Source organism: Medicago truncatula, chromosome 7 (assembly GCF_003473485.1).
Source record: "Medicago truncatula cultivar Jemalong A17 chromosome 7, MtrunA17r5.0-ANR, whole genome shotgun sequence".
Taxonomy (NCBI): Eukaryota; Viridiplantae; Streptophyta; class Magnoliopsida; order Fabales; family Fabaceae; genus Medicago; species Medicago truncatula.
In genome coordinates, this window is record NC_053048.1 from 45,997,818 (window position 1) to 46,014,495 (window position 16,678).

The 16,678-nt window shown below is 33.7% G+C and overlaps 2 protein-coding genes, 1 long non-coding RNA gene and 1 other non-coding gene across 6 annotated transcripts; 2 read left to right on the forward strand and 2 right to left on the reverse strand.

Moving 5' to 3' along the window:
* Nucleotides 1-6,405, forward strand: LOC25499287 (protein NPGR2). Of its 3 annotated transcripts, none has more exons than XM_013594471.3 (6): nt 1-401; nt 775-1,064; nt 1,514-1,766; nt 2,283-3,499; nt 5,033-5,186; nt 5,738-6,405. In XM_013594471.3, the coding sequence occupies exons 2-6, from the start codon at nt 813-815 to the stop codon at nt 6,046-6,048; spliced, it is 2,187 nt and encodes a 728-aa protein (XP_013449925.1). In that variant the 5' UTR covers nt 1-401; nt 775-812; the 3' UTR covers nt 6,049-6,405. The 3 variants fall into 3 exon arrangements, with proteins under 3 accessions (XP_013449925.1, XP_024626357.1, XP_039683312.1); XM_024770589.2 differs by lacking the exon at nt 1-401 and adding an exon at nt 409-536; XM_039827378.1 differs by lacking the exon at nt 1-401 and adding an exon at nt 552-651.
* Nucleotides 6,406-6,620: 215 nt separating this feature from the next.
* LOC112416522 (uncharacterized) lies at nt 6,621-9,016 on the reverse strand. Its single transcript, XR_005642903.1, has 2 exons — nt 8,523-9,016; nt 6,621-8,231 (listed from the first exon to the last, which is right to left on the reverse strand). It is a non-coding gene; the product is annotated as an uncharacterized lncRNA (long non-coding RNA).
* LOC112416907 (U6 spliceosomal RNA) lies at nt 8,747-8,849 on the reverse strand. Its single transcript, XR_003007418.1, has one exon. It is a non-coding gene; the product is annotated as a U6 spliceosomal RNA (small nuclear RNA).
* A 1,731-nt stretch (nt 9,017-10,747) lies between the features above and the next one.
* Nucleotides 10,748-15,096, forward strand: LOC25499290 (rho GDP-dissociation inhibitor 1). Its single transcript, XM_013594475.3, has 5 exons — nt 10,748-11,160; nt 11,538-11,601; nt 11,696-11,917; nt 13,533-13,657; nt 14,796-15,096. Exons 1-5 carry the CDS (start codon nt 10,981-10,983, stop codon nt 14,862-14,864), a joined length of 660 nt encoding a protein of 219 aa, XP_013449929.1. The 5' UTR covers nt 10,748-10,980; the 3' UTR covers nt 14,865-15,096.
* Nucleotides 15,097-16,678: the final 1,582 nt, after the last annotated feature.

Sequence of the window (16,678 nt, forward strand, 5' to 3'; positions counted from 1 at the left end):
GGGACCCATTTCGAAACAAAACGAACTTTCCATTCCTCATACAATTCCGTTCCATTCCACTGATCTCACTTTTTCTTTTTTTCTTACTTACTTTCTGGGGGAAATAAAACTCATCATCTTCTTCTCTCTTACGCTTTCCTTTTCCAGTTCCACTCAGACATAACTACACAAATAAAGCTATAAAGCTTATTTATTTACATAAATAGATGAATAAAGTTATTACTATTATTACTTCAATCAGAAATTAAATTATAAAAGCAAAAAATATCCCCCCAAAAAAGGATAAAGATTAACAACCAAAAAAAAAAAGCTTTCAAATGCTTTGATTGATTCTTAAATTCAGCAATGGAATTCGCTGTTTTTATTCTCTGCTTTTCTTTTTCTTTCTCAAATATTCAAAGGTGACGATTTATTATTACTCTCTCTGTCTTTTTTTTCTTCAATTCTTCATATATCAGTATAGGTTTCTTCTTCTAAGAGTTAACCTCAATTTCAAACTTTAAATCGTAAATTTTGCAGAATTCACCATACATAGGGTAATTTTCTTATTATAATTATTCATCGTGATCAACGTTAATTTTTGTTTGAATTAAGCGGTTATCGAATTCAAATTGTTTATTGACACCGACACACGTGATTACGTTGACTTAGGTATTTTTATTTTCTCAATTTATTATTAGTGTCAACGTGTCAGTGTCCATGTTTCATAGCTATTGATTGGTTGCTTGTTTATGGTTATGATTGTGGTTTAACTGTGATGATTTAATGTGACAGTGGTGTGGTGGAGAGGTTTTTGAGAGAAGAGAGCAAGCATGGGGAGTAGGGATAAGCACCGGGGGAAGAGATTGCAGAAGATAATGAAGTGCTTTTGCTCAGGGGATATGGTTAAAGAAGAAGAAACAATGGTTCCTAATTCGTCAGAATCTCTTGCAACTAAGGATTATTTTTCTTCAACGGCAAGTGGGATTTCTGGCCAAGATGGACAAGTTGAGAGGAGGCTGGATTCTGGTAACATAGAACAAGCTGAATCGTCGTTGCGTGAGAGTGGTATCTTGAACTATGAGGTTGGATTCCTTTGCTCTTTGATTGTTTATTGCATAAGTAAGATATGATTTGCTCTATTGTTTAGACTTTAGACGTCATTTAGATAAACAATTTAATTGGATATGAGCGCTTAAATCCATAAGTTATTTGTATTTGGATATGCATGTTGGAAAGCTATCTGTGGATGGAAATAGAAGAGGGTATAGGGTTAACTATTTGCTATCTCCGAGGCCTTATTAAAAGTAGTTGAAAACATCTCGGGAATATCATAAGTAGTTTTTATGAACATTTTCAAAACGTCTAACCATTAGTTGTTTAATAGAATTGTTCGTTTTACCTCAGTCTGTTATGTGTGCGTATGTGTTGAGTTAAGTCTGTGACTTCTTTTGCATCATGTCTGATGCATCTAGTTGACTGATGATCGATTTATTGGACTTGACACAATCCACTACACGCCTATAATCTACAGGAAGCTAGAGCTTTGTTAGGGAGATATGAATATCAGGAAGGAAATATAGAAGCCGCTTTGCATGTTTTTGAAGGCATAAACATAGCTGCTTTGACTCCTAAGATAAAAGTTTTCCTTGCCAAAAGCACAGAACGCCCCAAGAGACGCTCTCAGAATTACACTACTCCACCAATGTCTATACATACAGCTGGATTACTATTAGAGGCGATCTTTCTAAAGGCAAAATGTTTGCAGGTTCTTGCAAGGTTTGAAGGTACCCTTATTGATTGTTTGATCTTTGCTTTTAACTTGATAATTCTGTTAAATATTCCGTCTTCCTTATTTGAACATAGTGTTCGTTATGCCTTACTTGAGATTTTATCATTTCCATATTTGTTTTTCGTCCAAAACTATACTCAAAAGCAAATTTGACTTAAAGTAATTTTTTCCTTTTGCTTGCTTTATCTTCAAGGAGAAACACCAATTTGTTGTTTCTCTTTTGGCAATTGCAATTCTGCTCCAGTGTAACATTAGCACTCTTATTCTTCAGGTCAACCACCACAAATGCCTTAAAAAATAGTGAAATTGATTTCACAACATGACTAAAGAAGATGATCATTACTTAGATCCTTGCACACAATCATCATTTTGGACAATTTGACCCGATATATATAATGAATCAAGACCGGCATTTCCTTTGAATTCTGATTGTTTAAAAAATTCAAAGAAAGCATTCAGCTATGAGAACCCAAAATGTTTACTAATATAAAATTTACAAAATTTCTTGCAGAATCCGCCCAAACATGCAAAATTATTCTGGACTTGATTGAGTCTTCTTTACCGGAAGGCTTACCTGGAAACTTTGGTTCCGAATGTAAATTGCAGGAGACTCTAAGTAAGGCAGTTGAGCTACTTCCGGAATTATGGAAACTTGCTGATTGTCCACGTGAAGTTATTTTGTCTTATCGGAATGCACTCCTTCATCGATGGAATCTTGATGCAGGTACCACAGCAAAAATTCAGAAAGAATTTGCCATTTTTCTTCTATATAGTGGAGGGGAAGAAATTCCCTCAGATCTTCGTTCCCATATGGACAGTTCATTTGTACCAAGAAATAACATTGAAGAGGCTATACTTCTTTTAATGATTTTGCAAAGAAAAATCGCTCTAAATAAAATTGAGTCGGATCCTTCAATAATGGAGCACCTTTCATTTTCTCTATCGGTTTCCGGGGATCTGACAGCTTTAGCCAACCAATGGGAAGAGTTACTCCCTGTTACTATCAATCGAAGAGAAAGGTACCATGCCCTTGCTCTTTGTTATTATGGAGCAAATAAGGACTTGGTGGCACTTAATCTTCTTAAAAAGTTGTTGAGTAGCAGTGAGGATCCAAAACATGTTCCTGCTTTGTTAATGGCTTCTAAGATATGTTGTGAGAACCCTGACCTTGCAAAAGATGGGGTTAGCTATGCTTGCAGAGCGCGTGAGAACTTGTTTGAAAAATGTAATCAGTTGGAAAGTCTAGCCAATTGCTTACTTGGTGTTTCGCTTTCAACATACTCAAAATTTGCTGTTTCTAACTCTGAGAGGTTTGAGAGACAATCTGAGGCACTTCATTCACTAGAAACTGCAAGCACTATGACCAAAATGAAGGAACCTCTTATACTTTACTATTTAAGTTTAGAATGTGCAGAGCAAAGGAAGTTGGATTCTGCACTTTGTTATGCAGAACGCTTTCTAAGTTTAGAAGCTGGGTCTAATATTAGAGGCTGGTTATTGTTAGCCCGAATATTATCAGCACAAAAACAGTTTTTGGATGCTGAAGGTATTGTAGATGCTGCTTTGGATCGGACTGGAATATGGGATCAAGGAGATTTGTTGCGAACAAAAGCTAAACTGCAAATTGCACAGGAGAAGTTGCCAAGTGCTATTGAGACGTATACTCAGCTTCTTGGTATTCTTCTGGTTCAGAGAAAAACTTTTGGGTCAAGAACGAAGCTATATAAGGTTCATTCATTTTTGTGCTTCATGATTTATAATTCTGAGTCATAGGCCTTTATCTTCTTGTTATTGTCAGAAATTATTGGATGTGGTCTTCCATAAACTTGTGAAATTTATTTGCTGCAGAAACCTGTGTCTTGCTTGTCAATGCCCAATCACGTTGATAGTAAGTAGTAACAGTCATAGGGAGAGTAGTAGTGAGACATGGCCATCATTTTATTCAATTTGACTTGGTTTAATATCTTACAAAAGAAAAAAGCAGGGTCAAATCAGTTCCTTTGGATTTATAAGGGAGAAGAATGAAACTGTTTAAATATGCTACTCATTTTAAGGCGTGTAACTCTGTGTTCACTTCACATATTAATGTGATAATTATATGTAAAACTGTGAAGAATTTTTGGAAAGTTTTTTATATATACATTGTTTGGAGTCTGCTGCATGTTTAACATTAGACGGAGCTTTCTTTCTAATTGTGCTTTAGATTCTGAAAAGGAACTCAATACTCCGATTATGCATTTTTTTATCTTCCACTTTTCCATCTTCGTAATTCTAAAATCAAAGTTTACATATTTATTCTTCCTGCATACTAGATATTATATCTTTTAACAAGAGATCATTTGTGGGTGGCGCAATGGTAAAGTTGTTGTCATGTGACTGAAACGACACGGGTTCAAGTCCTAGAAACGGTCTCTTGTGTAAAAACAGGGTAGGGAAGGCTGCGTAAAATACACCAAAAATGGTGGGACCCCTTCCCGGACCCTGCGTATGAGGGAGCTTTGGTGCACCAAGCTGCCCTTTTAGGCCCATGTGGTGTTGTGTATTTATGCTCTTGAAGAGTTAACAGTATATTATGGCAATACTCATGGCAGGCTGGTTTTAAGTCCAAATATACCGTGTCTCTTTCTCCTTATTTTGAATCACATAGTACCCTATGCTAATTCAAAGCTGGTACCTATTAGTTTCTTGGTATTAGTCAGGCCCAGATGCATTTGGCTTATGAACTTATTCATAATAAATTGGTGTATGTTGATGGTTATTGATTTCATCATGTACATGTTCCTGCAGATCTATTAAACTATTTGGTGAGAGCGGATTGTATAGTTGGATGGCTGACTCTTTTAGGTGCATACTTTAGATTCTAGATGCAATCAATCAGTAGGTCACTATTTTTTGTTTGTTATTTATTTGTTGAAAATTTTGAAACGTTTGGCAAATGAATGTGCTCCATAGGGATATGATGAATGTGCTCCATAGGGATATGATTGAAGTTCATATGGTTTATTTCTGGAATGCATATAATTTTTCTTGAAGGTTTCTTATTTCTGGAATGCATATAATTTTCTTGAAGGTTTCATTTAAGACAACTACTTTTATGTGAAAATTCCAAGACTTAGGTCCTATTCTAAAGATAAATACTAATTAATCTGCACACCTTATTTATCCCTATGTTATTTTATTTTGTTTTGCTAGTGTCATAAACTTCAGAAGTAGCATTACTTCTACCTACTTACCCATTTTTTCGCATACTATTTGTAACAGGACAACAGAGATCATGCTAGGAACTTGGAAGTGGAAATATGGCATGATCTTGCTTATATATACATACGTCTATCGCGGTGGCATGATGCAGAAGCGTGTCTTTCAAAATCTAAGGCCATCAAACTACACTCTGCTTCTAGATGTCATGTAATAGGTAAATATATGATATTGTTTATCTTTTAAGTTATCTTTTTTGTTTTTAAAAAAATAAAATAATGTCAAGTGGCTATTATGAATCAGTTGAAAAGAACTGCTAGATATTTTTGAAATTCTGAAGATGTAATATCTGTTTATAGCTAGCTGTGTAATAAGTTGGATGAAGGAGTGTGCTGCCAAGAGATCACAGAGCTTGTCTGTGAAGCAAGCACATCTTATAAAACCAAATAGGTCTACCGAACTCCAAAATTTCAATATTATGACAATTAATTTACCTTAGCCTATTTCCGCAACAAAAAAATAATTCACAAATTACTGAAAGAAACTATGGAACCCTTTATTCAAGTTTCTCACAAAAAATTATAATTTTTATATTATATTCCAGATTTAAGGATACCCTATATGCTCTCCGTTAGCTTTGTTGCTTGTAAATGTGTCTGGTTTATTTTATCCTAATTTTGTTCTTGGTTTTTCAACAAGGAAAAGGAAGTTGACAAACATTATAATGGTCTCAATGTGGTGCTTTATTCTGTTTGTTCAATTTCACAGGTACTATGCTCGAAGCCAAGGGTCTTTACAAAGAGGCTCTTAAAGCTTTTCGTGATGCTTTGGACCTTGATCCCGGACATATCCCTAGCTTGATCTCAACCGCTGTGGTTCTTAGACGGGACGGTACTCAATCAAATCCTGCTATTAGAAGCTATCTGATGGAAGCACTACGGCTTAACAGCTCTAATGCTTCTGCTTGGTATCATCTTGGTATTCTTCACAAGGCTGAAGGTAGAATGTCAGAAGCTGCCGAATGTTTTCAAGAAGCAAACTCTCTTGAAGAATCAGAACCAGTGGAACCTTTCAGATGACAAACTCTACATCTACAATTTACTTATATGATACCATCTCATGCTTGATTATTCATACATAATTTTCATATGCTCTTGACGTCGATATACATCAATAAGAAAGGCATGATCTACGATTTAGTTAGCTTTCTGCGGCTGTGAGCTGTTGTCCTTCACATTTGGATTGTTGCTCAAGGTTGATACGGATTTTTTTTTTGAGTGGAAGGTTGACATGGACATAATATTATTTTAGATTTTATTCATTCATTCATGTATTTATGTATACTTTTCTTCTTTTTCCTTGTATTAATTTTATTCTTTAAAAAGTGGAAGAGCCGGAGGATATTTGATGTCAATTAGGATGTGATTTTTGATCTACGTACCCATCATCAATATTTTTAGAATATCTAAAAGTCTTAAAAACCTTCACAATAATTATTTGGAAAAAGATAATTTTATTCACAGTAATTATGAATTTTCCATGTCAATTTAAATTAACTTTGAGATCTCAATTTTTTAACCACTTATAAAAAACTTTTCCGTGAACATTGTAAGTTTAGAATGATTTTTTACAAACCAATAAATCATAAATATTATTCAATTGCTCAAAATATATTCAAGACATTTGGCATGCTGCATTAATGATCAACGGTAGCAATTTCTGGACAATGATGTACTTAATCAGCTTATCACTAATGAATTATCACTGAATCAGCTAATGGCCTAGTTTTGATTATAATACACACATTACAGTTTCTCACATAACATTTCTTCGGTGAATCTGTTGGAAAGTCTTTCTGCTGTTTGTAACTTTCATCCAACTTCTTAGATCGTCCTTTTTCCATTTCACAATTTTTGCAGCATTTCCTGGGCTAGAATTCAGTCAATATTGTAATATACTGTTACTAGCAGCATGTATTAGGCATCTCTTACTGATACATTACTGGTGGTACCACTATTGGTGCAAGTTCTGTCTGGAAACAATGGCTCCTGGATACCACTATTGGTGCCAGCACACTTGACAGGACACTCCCATTCCCAAGCAACAATGGTGAATGTTTTAGCTTTGAGTTTGTTGGTAATTTCACTCACAGCAGCGAGCATTTTCTTTCCACCCCAAATCAATAACAAGCCGCAAACACAATTTAGCAAAGAACGACAGGGTCTCTGTTGTTGAATACGACCAAGATAGTTACCAAAGCACCAAATCTCAATCTTACCACTCATCAGAACATGGATAATGGACAAGTTCTCTATGGAGAATCCATGTATCTTGTAAACATTATAGCAAGCAATGGCAAAGAACTTGAGCCGGTTTACCTAAGTGGTGGAGATAGTGAGAGTCAATTTGCCTCAATACTCTCTTCCAAAGGTCAAATTTCAAGGCAAAACGGTCATATGCGATTGAGGTGTCAATGGAAGATCAGAAAAGGGTCAAGTTGTGAATGAAGCAAGTAGTACTGCTATGATCTTGGCAAACACAGAGCTTAACTTGGAAGAAGATTCAATTGATGTTCATGTCTTGCCTGCAACATTAGTAGGATTTGATGAATCAATCCCCTTGAAATCTTACATAAACTCCACAACACGGCCACTTTCTCAGATTGAATTTGGAGAAACAATAATAGGGAAGTCTATAGCACCAGCATTAGCAAGATTCTCAGTTAGAGGGAAAAGTTTACAAACCATTCAATCCTTAAACCAAATTTTATAGCTCCACAGTCAACATTATTGCTGCATGGCCTCAGAACCTTGGTCCGATAAGCCTTCCAGAGAACACCAGAAGACTGACTTCTCTATCATGTTTGACACCTCAATGACATGTCCTCATGTCAGTGGAATTGCAGCCGGTACCCGTTCAGCTCGCCCAAGATTGAAGATATAACTCACAACACAGGAAAGACCAGTACTTAATGAAGACAAACCAGCTAGAGCTTTTGCCCTGCGAGCTAGTAAATGTGAATCCAGTACTGTGCTGGTATATGATATTAGGCCAGATGATTATGTCAAAGTCAAACACATTTGCAGCAAAGGTCAAAAGATATTCAGTATCACACATAGAAATGTGAGCAGCCATGAAATCACACTGATAAATAAAGTTTAAATAATTGGCCCTGTTAATTTTTTTATTGCAAAATACTCTCCTTTACTTGTTTCCTGTATCAGAATTTTCTCACCATAAAATATTTACAGTGCAGATTCTCCTGAAATTGAATTGCATCAATCAATAACCACAAAAATCATAAACAAGAGCATATCAGTTAATTTCTTAATCATAATGAAAATACACTCAATAAACAGAAAAATTAGCAGCATTACTTCAGAGTTATGCTTTTTATTGCAAAATTAGCATTCAAAAACATATCAACTAACTGAATGACTCCATTGAACTATGTATGCAAATAGTATGATTAAAAATCAAAGAGAGATATTATGTTAGCTATTAAAATCAAACCATATGAAAAAATTAACCCTAAATTTCATAATTGATTTACTTCACTGCAAGTGCATTAGCTTCATCTTCTCGTTAATCCATCCAGGGTTTTGTTTGTAATCTTTGATACTTATTACACTTTCAGCTTCAAAAATAAAAACCCTAAAATTAAGTACAGAAATTTAAATTAATTGAGACATCAAGTGGGGGAAATGGAGATGAATAAGGTTCTTCAAAAGGGAAAACGCGGGTGAAGAGGGAAAATCGAAGGAAAAAAATGACAAAAAAAATTTGGACCATTTCTCGATTTGTGCGTGTCATCCTTGCGCAGGGGCCATGCTAATCTTCTCTGTATCGTTCCAATTTTATCGGATGTCCCCGAAGGGACGTTAGTTGGAGTGTGCTAGCGTAATATAAACAGTGAATATTTCTTTCATGTAAACGATGTGGGACTATTTTCACAACTAAAACAACGCACTTACCACCAACATGAAATGAACCCTCTTCCCTCACTTTAAGTAATACAAAAGTTTTGAAATCATCAACTGTATTGTGTTGTCTATTGCCTTACATACAATTTGGTACCTCACCTCTCTTTTTACATTATTAGGGATCTTTCCTCAAAGTTGAAACCTACAAAATTTATGTGTACAGTATTGCAACTTGGGTTTGGACTAGTTCTGTCTGAAAGGTGATTAATGAATGAACTCAAAGTAATCCTTCTATCTCCCAAGGAGATGTACAGTAAGTAATTCCTAAAAAAAGTATTGTGATAAGAGCCCCATTTAAGAACCATTTTAAAATCCTGATGGTAGTACTTGATTGTATCGAAATTTTAAAATAGTTTTTGTATATTTTTTAGTCAAAATAATCATTGATATTAAAATATTTTGTTAATATTGTCATATTAGTCATTCAATATACTTGTATGTCGTATTAATCATTAACCTTAAACGTACTTACTTATTGTCATTTCAGTTCTTATATTAAAAGAGTTATGGTGAGTATTAAGGGATTATTTAAGCGTCACAGTCTATTTTGATTAACAAAGTGCATAATTATAGATTATTTTAGAATTTTGATACATTAGAAAACTATTATGACTATTTATTGTATATTGAGGGACCAAAATGACTATTATTGCTGTAATATCTATTACCCTTGTGTTTTATGGATTTATTTTCGTAGATATTGAGACAACACACCTCTCATGAATATACCCCTTAGAGCTATGTAGGGTTAGTCGAACCATAAACCCACTATTTTTTTTTTTTTGAAGAGGAAAACCATATTCCCACTTGTTCAAATACTTAAAAAAAGACATTATTAATTAAATACTTAATTAAAAGGTAATTTTAGAAGGGTAAACAATTTTTTTTTTTGTAGTAAGAGGAACAAGTCCCCCATCATATTGTGACTAATTATCTTCGTGTGAATATTAATAAGTTTTCTACTCTAAGAAACTGAAAAATAAACTCAAAAACATTTAAGTTAATTTTCAAAAACATTTATTATTGGTTTAAAATACCTTCATTTAATTTAAAATATATTTTTTAGAGCTACAAGTTTTTTCTCCGATAATAATTAAGAATTTAATGATGGTAGTCTAATCCAACATCATCAAAGAGACCTTCATCCACCTTTTATGGACAAAACTTCAATACATTGTTAATTTCTATGGAGCTGGAATTTCCAATTATGGAGAGTCTCAAATATTTGTAAAGATAGCCCCTCCGTTTCAAAATACATGTCAAAGTCAACTACTTCACATATGCCAATGCACGATTTTGACCGTTAATATTTTTAATTATATAAAGTAAAAAATTATAAAAATTTAATATTTTGAAAATATTTGTCGAGACAAATCAAACAACATCTTACATGCTAATATTTGTATTTATACATTAGTTAAAAAATATGGTCAAAGAAAGTCAAGTGAATAGTGCACATTGCAAAAATTAAAGATGTATTTTAAAACGGATGGAGTAGTTTTTAAGGTATATGGTAAAATTTTCTTAAAAGAATTTAACTTGTAACTAACTTTCATGTACTCTGCGTATATTATAGAATAAAAAATATGAAAACTCTCAAATTACAAAGGTGAAATGTCTATTTTTATTTTACATAATCATTTTTCACGGATATAATAGAGGGTCAATTTAAACAATTAATCTAATTTAAATTAGTTGTAATCAATATTTAAATAAAAAATACCGACAATCAAAAAGTGACAACTTTACTCACTCTATATAGCTGTTGTGAAGGCAGACCAGGATGACACAAATTCCAATGAGTATTGGATGTTGATTTATCATTTGTGTGATAGGTGTACGGAAAAGACAAAGCACCGAAAGAAAGGGTCTATGTCAGACTACAGTCCCAAGTGAGAAAAACAAAAGTGAATGTGAATTTGAACATACCATACTTACAACTACTGTGTCTGTCTTTCTTTCTTTGAATACTGTGCCAAAACCCCCAACCCAGATAACTTCTCATAAGTACACAACACAAGAGAATAGATGGAGGGTGGAAAAAAATCACACGAACAAGAGCAAGCTGGTCCATCTTCTGCTATTGACAAAACCACTGAAAAACCCACTCACACTTTTCATGTTGCTAGTGAAGACGAGGAAGACGAAGGACAAGTCTTTGTTCCTAGTCCTCTTCTTTCTCTCAAGGAACAGATTGAGAAAGACAAGGTTCTTTTTTTTTTTATTCAAGATTTGTTCTCAACTCCTTATTAAATCGTGGGTTTAAGGAAATATTGTATTTTTCTGAATTATTTTAAATTGAATGCCCAAATTAAATCAAATCCAAAATAGCTCAACTAACTTTATTTTCAAAGTGTCTCAAACCATTTTTTTTTTATGTTTTTGCAAAATATTCATTACAAGTAGCCTTGAGTTCACAATTTACTATTGAGTGCAATGCATTGAATTTTGCTTGAATGAATAATGCAGTATGTAATGAATAATTCATTATAGGTTGATTACATCATTGGTTGATAAACTGCTACTAACAATGTACCGAAATAATGATTATTTTGTATGAATCTGAGGTTAATTGTGTTTTGCAGGAGGATGAAAGCCTAAGGAGGTGGAAGGAGAAGCTTTTGGGTTCCTTGGAAAGTGATTTAGATGGTTTGTTTAAGGACTTTGTCTGTTTATGATCCTTGTTTGTTTGTGCTGTATAACAATAACAATTTTCATTTAAGTTGTTTTTTTCCTTTGATAGATCAATTGGAACCTGAAGTAAAATTCCACTCCATTGGAATTCTGTCTGAGGATTTCGGTGAAATCGTTACTCCTTTACCTGTGGAAGAACATCAGAACAGCCGTATGCTATTCACTCTAAGGGAGGGATCTCGCTATCAGCTTAAGCTACAATTTAGTGTGATGCACAACCTTGTCTCTGGCTTGACTTACTCCAACACAGTGTGGAAAGGGGGGCTTCAAGGTACACATTTAGTTTTGTTTTTTCTTTCTCTGCTACTACTTAAACTTGTACGAATTGGTTTTTTGTGATTGACATAGTTATAAAAACTGAAGCATTGTTATCCTAAAAGTTGAGGGTCGGGTTCAAAAGACAATCACAATAAACCTTAGTAAAGTTCTGTTTGATTCTTTCAATTCACCAAAAAATAAAAGTTCTGTTTGATTGTGGAACCTTAATTCGATAATGACCAACTTCCGGATAAAATGTCCTAAAAATATTTGAGATGAAGTTGATCGTAGTATAGATTAATTGGCCTTTTTATGTGGCATCCTTGAAGTTTGATTTAGTTTTGAAGGTTTCATTTTTGGTGATCATTAAGATTCTTTATCGGTTTGCGGGTTTAGAGAATTTTTAGCTATTATTGATGCCTTAGGAAGGACAATTGTAGCCCCACAAGTGAAAACTAGCTTGTAGCATAGTAAATAGTGTCTGGCAAGGCTTCTTCTCATACCAGAGGTACTGAATTTTAGTTCGAATTCAGATGTCCAGCACTTAAACTCCGAGTTAACCCGAAGAAAATAAAGGCTTAAACTACGTTTAATGCTTACTAGTTGTAAAAAAAAATAGCTTGTTTTTATTTGTTGACTCATTGAATCGTTATTACACATGGCATTGACAACTAGTAAAATCTCCGAGTTAAATTGCACATGGCATTGACAGTTAAATCTCGTTATTGTGTTTATTTGTTGACTCATTGAATCAAATGAGTTTATGACTTTAGATATGTAAATTGGGTCAGTTTTCTTATGTTGTTTCTTTGTAAGTTAAGGTAGGGTCAGATAGAATCACGAGTTTGATGACAACATTGTTATTTTCTCCGAACCATGCCCAAAATGACGGTGTGGCTTAGTGTTTGTTTTTAAAAAAAATCTAAAATGCAACAGTTGAATGCTAAGATTGTGTGCATAAAACATTAACCTCACTTTTGTAGAACTCAACTTCATAGGTGCATCTAACACCTGAACTTGAACCGATCTGTAAAGGAGGTGAACACTGAACAGTGTTCTATTGAGTGTCATATCTCAATCCCATAACTCTTGGCATAAATCAAGTCTCAAACCAATAAACACAAACAAACCCGGTGTTGGAAGTTTGCACTGCACCCAACAGGACAACAAGGTTAATATACTCATCTGTGATGAGCTGAGACCTAGGTGTACTGAGCGAAATCCAGCTATAATGAGGCGAACCAACTCCCACCTTTCTTCACTCTTTAGTAATTTTGAACCTTGTTATTTATGCTTTATCCCATCAATTATGAACTTGTTCTACTCTTTGTGTAATGAGTTGTGAACCTATCTTCAGATTGGTAAATTTGTCTGTCAATTTTGAATTGTGATGGCATGTCTGTGTATCTAGTTTGGTTTTGTCTGTGAACCCATCTTAGCTTAATAGTGGTTTGCTTTATTATTAAGTTAGAATGAGAATGTTGAATATATACTATGCACATAATATTAAATTATGTGTGTGTATTTTAAATACTATTTGTTGTATCTTTTGTGCCTACAACGAGATGACAAGTTTATGTATTTGTTGTATGAAACTTATAATTTGATTGGACTCTCGAGCTTTTCAGTTGATCAGAGTAAAGGAATGTTGGGTACTTTTGCTCCCCAAAAGGGTCCATATGTATATGCCTTGAAAGAAGACACCACTCCCGCTGGTGCACTTGCAAGGGGTGTTTACTCTGCAAAACTTAAGGTATGAGAATCTAAACGTGCATTTACAATTGGATGTTTTTTTATGATTTCAATATATGGGAGCCCCTAATATGCACCCTTTGAAAAAAGGTTCCGCCATGGACCTTTTAGTTCAACCTACTACACTAGGTAATTAACCTGCTGATAAAAAATAAAATAAAAAAGTTGGCCCTTTGCTTCATATAGGTGAACAGTGAACACCCCTTTCACAACCGCCTCTATCTCCCTTCGTCATTATCCTAACGCATGCACATTTTAATTATGCCAAGAGATTCAAGCTTTAATATTCACATTTATGAAAAATCATTTTTTATGAAGATGTGTAGATTACTTTCACACTATTTACTCTGCATCACTATTTCCACTCCAGTCATTTCTTCGCCTTTTCTTCCCTCAAAAAAAAAAAAATTACTTCGCCTTTTCCAACTTTAAAGCTTGATGGGGATTAAAATGAGTTTTCATCTTGTTTTGACATGGTTGAAGAGGTTTATAGCATATTTATTTAATTTAAGATAGTAGGTACTAAATCAGTTTTGTGAGCTTTCACTGAATCTAATTTTGCAAAGCTTTTAGCAGAAATTAGGTCATCATAATCCGGAAAGTGCTTGGATCTGATTAAATTTAAGTGCTTGGATCTGATTAAATTTGAGTGTTTGAATCTGATCTTGCAAATATAGGGTATACTATTAACTGATACACGACAGCTTCGGCAACAAAAAGTGAGATAATAATTATTAAGAAAAAACAGGTTATCAAAATCTGAAAAGTGTTTGTATCTGTGATTACATCGAAGATGAGTAGATGACGCACTACACGGAGAAGAAGCGGTGGAAAGGAGCAGAATAAAAAAAAAACTAAGTTAACAAATTTGAAACGGGCTATAGCCGGTTGTATTGGAAAGGACCATGTTTGGACCTTTTAAAAAGAGGTCCATATTAGGGGGACCCTCAATATATATATATATATATATTTAATTTAGCCTTTACTCACCTATGTTGTCTGTGAAAATGTGTTGAGCATCTGTTAGTTGCCCAAGTTGTTAAAATGAATGAATATTTTGTGTGTTTACTCTTTATAGATAGAACAATTGATTCATATTAATGCATAAACTCTTTACTCTTTTGGTTGATGTTTTACAGTTTGAAGATGATGACAAAAGGTGTCATATGGAACTCAAATATTTGTTCGAGATTAAAAAAAGCGGCTAGTCCCCCAGTTTTCTGTCACATTGTTTTTTATTCATGATTGTATCGTTCTCGTGAAATTCTTGATTCTATTTTGAACATAATTGTCTGATCTGATGATGTTACTTTGTTTACTAATACACAAAAGATGGTTCCATTGTGAATTTGTGATGACTTATTGTAAGAACCAAAAAATGACCATTGAGCATTTGTACTACACATGGCAGAAAAGTTCCTCTTTAAAATATTTATGAAATGAAGAATGGCAGCTGATTGTGTTTTTTAAACAAATTTAGTACATGTTTGAGTTTAAAAGTCTATTTAAATTTGAAAAATTATTACTATTATCTTCCAGTTTTAAGTTAAATCGACTTAAGTGTATATGTAACTATTAGAGGAGAAGGGAGTGGTAATATAAGAATCTCTTGGAGGTGTGGAGTCTCATTTTCTACAAGATTTTTTCATACGCTCCATAACGAGAATGATCTGCACTACTGCATAGACAATAGTAGTAATACTACCTCCGTCCCTAATTACAAGACCCTTTTGAGAATTTTTTTTGTCTCCTTTTTATAAGACTCTTTTTCTAATTGTATCAAATGGTATTGTTGAGTGGTAAACTTCTAGTGGTGTTTGGTGATGTGATTCAAGACATTATTGGATATGATTCAAAAATGTTGGAACTGTGAAATTGGAGAATGAATATTTTTATTGGTATTATGAGAATGGTGGTTGAAACTATGACATCTATCCTCACATTTTGTCTTGTTGAAGTTGTGGTATGTACTATAAGAAGTCTTCATGTTGAGGGACGAATTCTGAAAAGTTGTTTGGTGGTCATGTATTAGATAAGCGATGCGATGATTGTGGTGCACCACTTATTTAGGTCTTGTATTGTGCAAGAACATTTGTAACCATTATATTAAAAAAATTCACCAAATGTTATGATGTACACTTTACATCTGATCTATTTCCCTTTCTCCCCCCATCTTTCTTTCTCGTCATACTAAACACCCACGATCAAAATTATAGATAAACATCCATAATCAAAATCAAAATTATAAATTTGGAGTTTGTTTTAGCCTTTTAGGGAATTGAATTCAGTATAGAACTTCTTCTTTTCAAATTTTAAAAATATAGGATAGGATAGGATGCAATGTCGCTACTCGGACTCGAACCGAGATGCTCTAACCTTCCTAAAAGCAGCGTGTTTAGCAATTTCACCATAACGGCTTACTCGAAATCATAGGATACCCCGCCCAGATAGGAGCTATGGTGTTTTCCTTAGCCTTTTTTTTTTATTTTTTATTTTGGCTGATTTATAGTACGACTTGTACTCATTAAGGGAGCTTAAACTCAATTTATTCCCCGTCTTGAACCATTATTAAAATCTTGCCATTGTTGTAAAAAAATATATATATACTCCTTCCGTTTCAAAATGAAATATCGTTTAAGATTTTTACACATAAATTAAGAAATGTAATAATAATGTCAAAAAAAAAAACATGACAATTTTACTAAATTAGCCTTATTTACCATTGGTGTAATGCTTTAGAAGTAGTGTACACTCAATTAATTGGAGGGTACCGATTAGAAGTAAAATAATAATTTTACGTTGAAAAGTACAAGTGACATTCATTTTAAAACAAATTTTTTTTTTAAAAACGAAACTCATTTTAAAACCGAGGGACTATAATATAGCCATTGCCTATAAGGAGAAGTGATTTAAGGAGAAGCGATTTATATAGCACTCAGTATATCCATTATCTACACATTATGGTCATTTATTAAAGGAAAATGTTGAGCAAAGTGACAAAAGAGCTCGCCAGAAAACCACT

Bases quoted from the DNA above. Each gene is read 5' to 3' on its own strand.
- LOC25499287 (XM_013594471.3), top strand. From the start codon at position 813: ATGGGGAGTAGGGATAAGCACCGGGGGAAGAGATTGCAGAAGATAATG. The intron at 3,500-5,032 runs GTTCATTCATTT...TATTTGTAACAG, and splicing joins CAAGAACGAAGCTATATAAG to GACAACAGAGATCATGCTAG. The intron at 5,187-5,737 runs GTAAATATATGA...TCAATTTCACAG, and splicing joins TTCTAGATGTCATGTAATAG to GTACTATGCTCGAAGCCAAG.
- LOC25499290 (XM_013594475.3), top strand. From the start codon at position 10,981: ATGGAGGGTGGAAAAAAATCACACGAACAAGAGCAAGCTGGTCCATCT. The intron at 11,918-13,532 runs GTACACATTTAG...CGAGCTTTTCAG, and splicing joins GTGGAAAGGGGGGCTTCAAG to TTGATCAGAGTAAAGGAATG. The intron at 13,658-14,795 runs GTATGAGAATCT...GATGTTTTACAG, and splicing joins TTTACTCTGCAAAACTTAAG to TTTGAAGATGATGACAAAAG.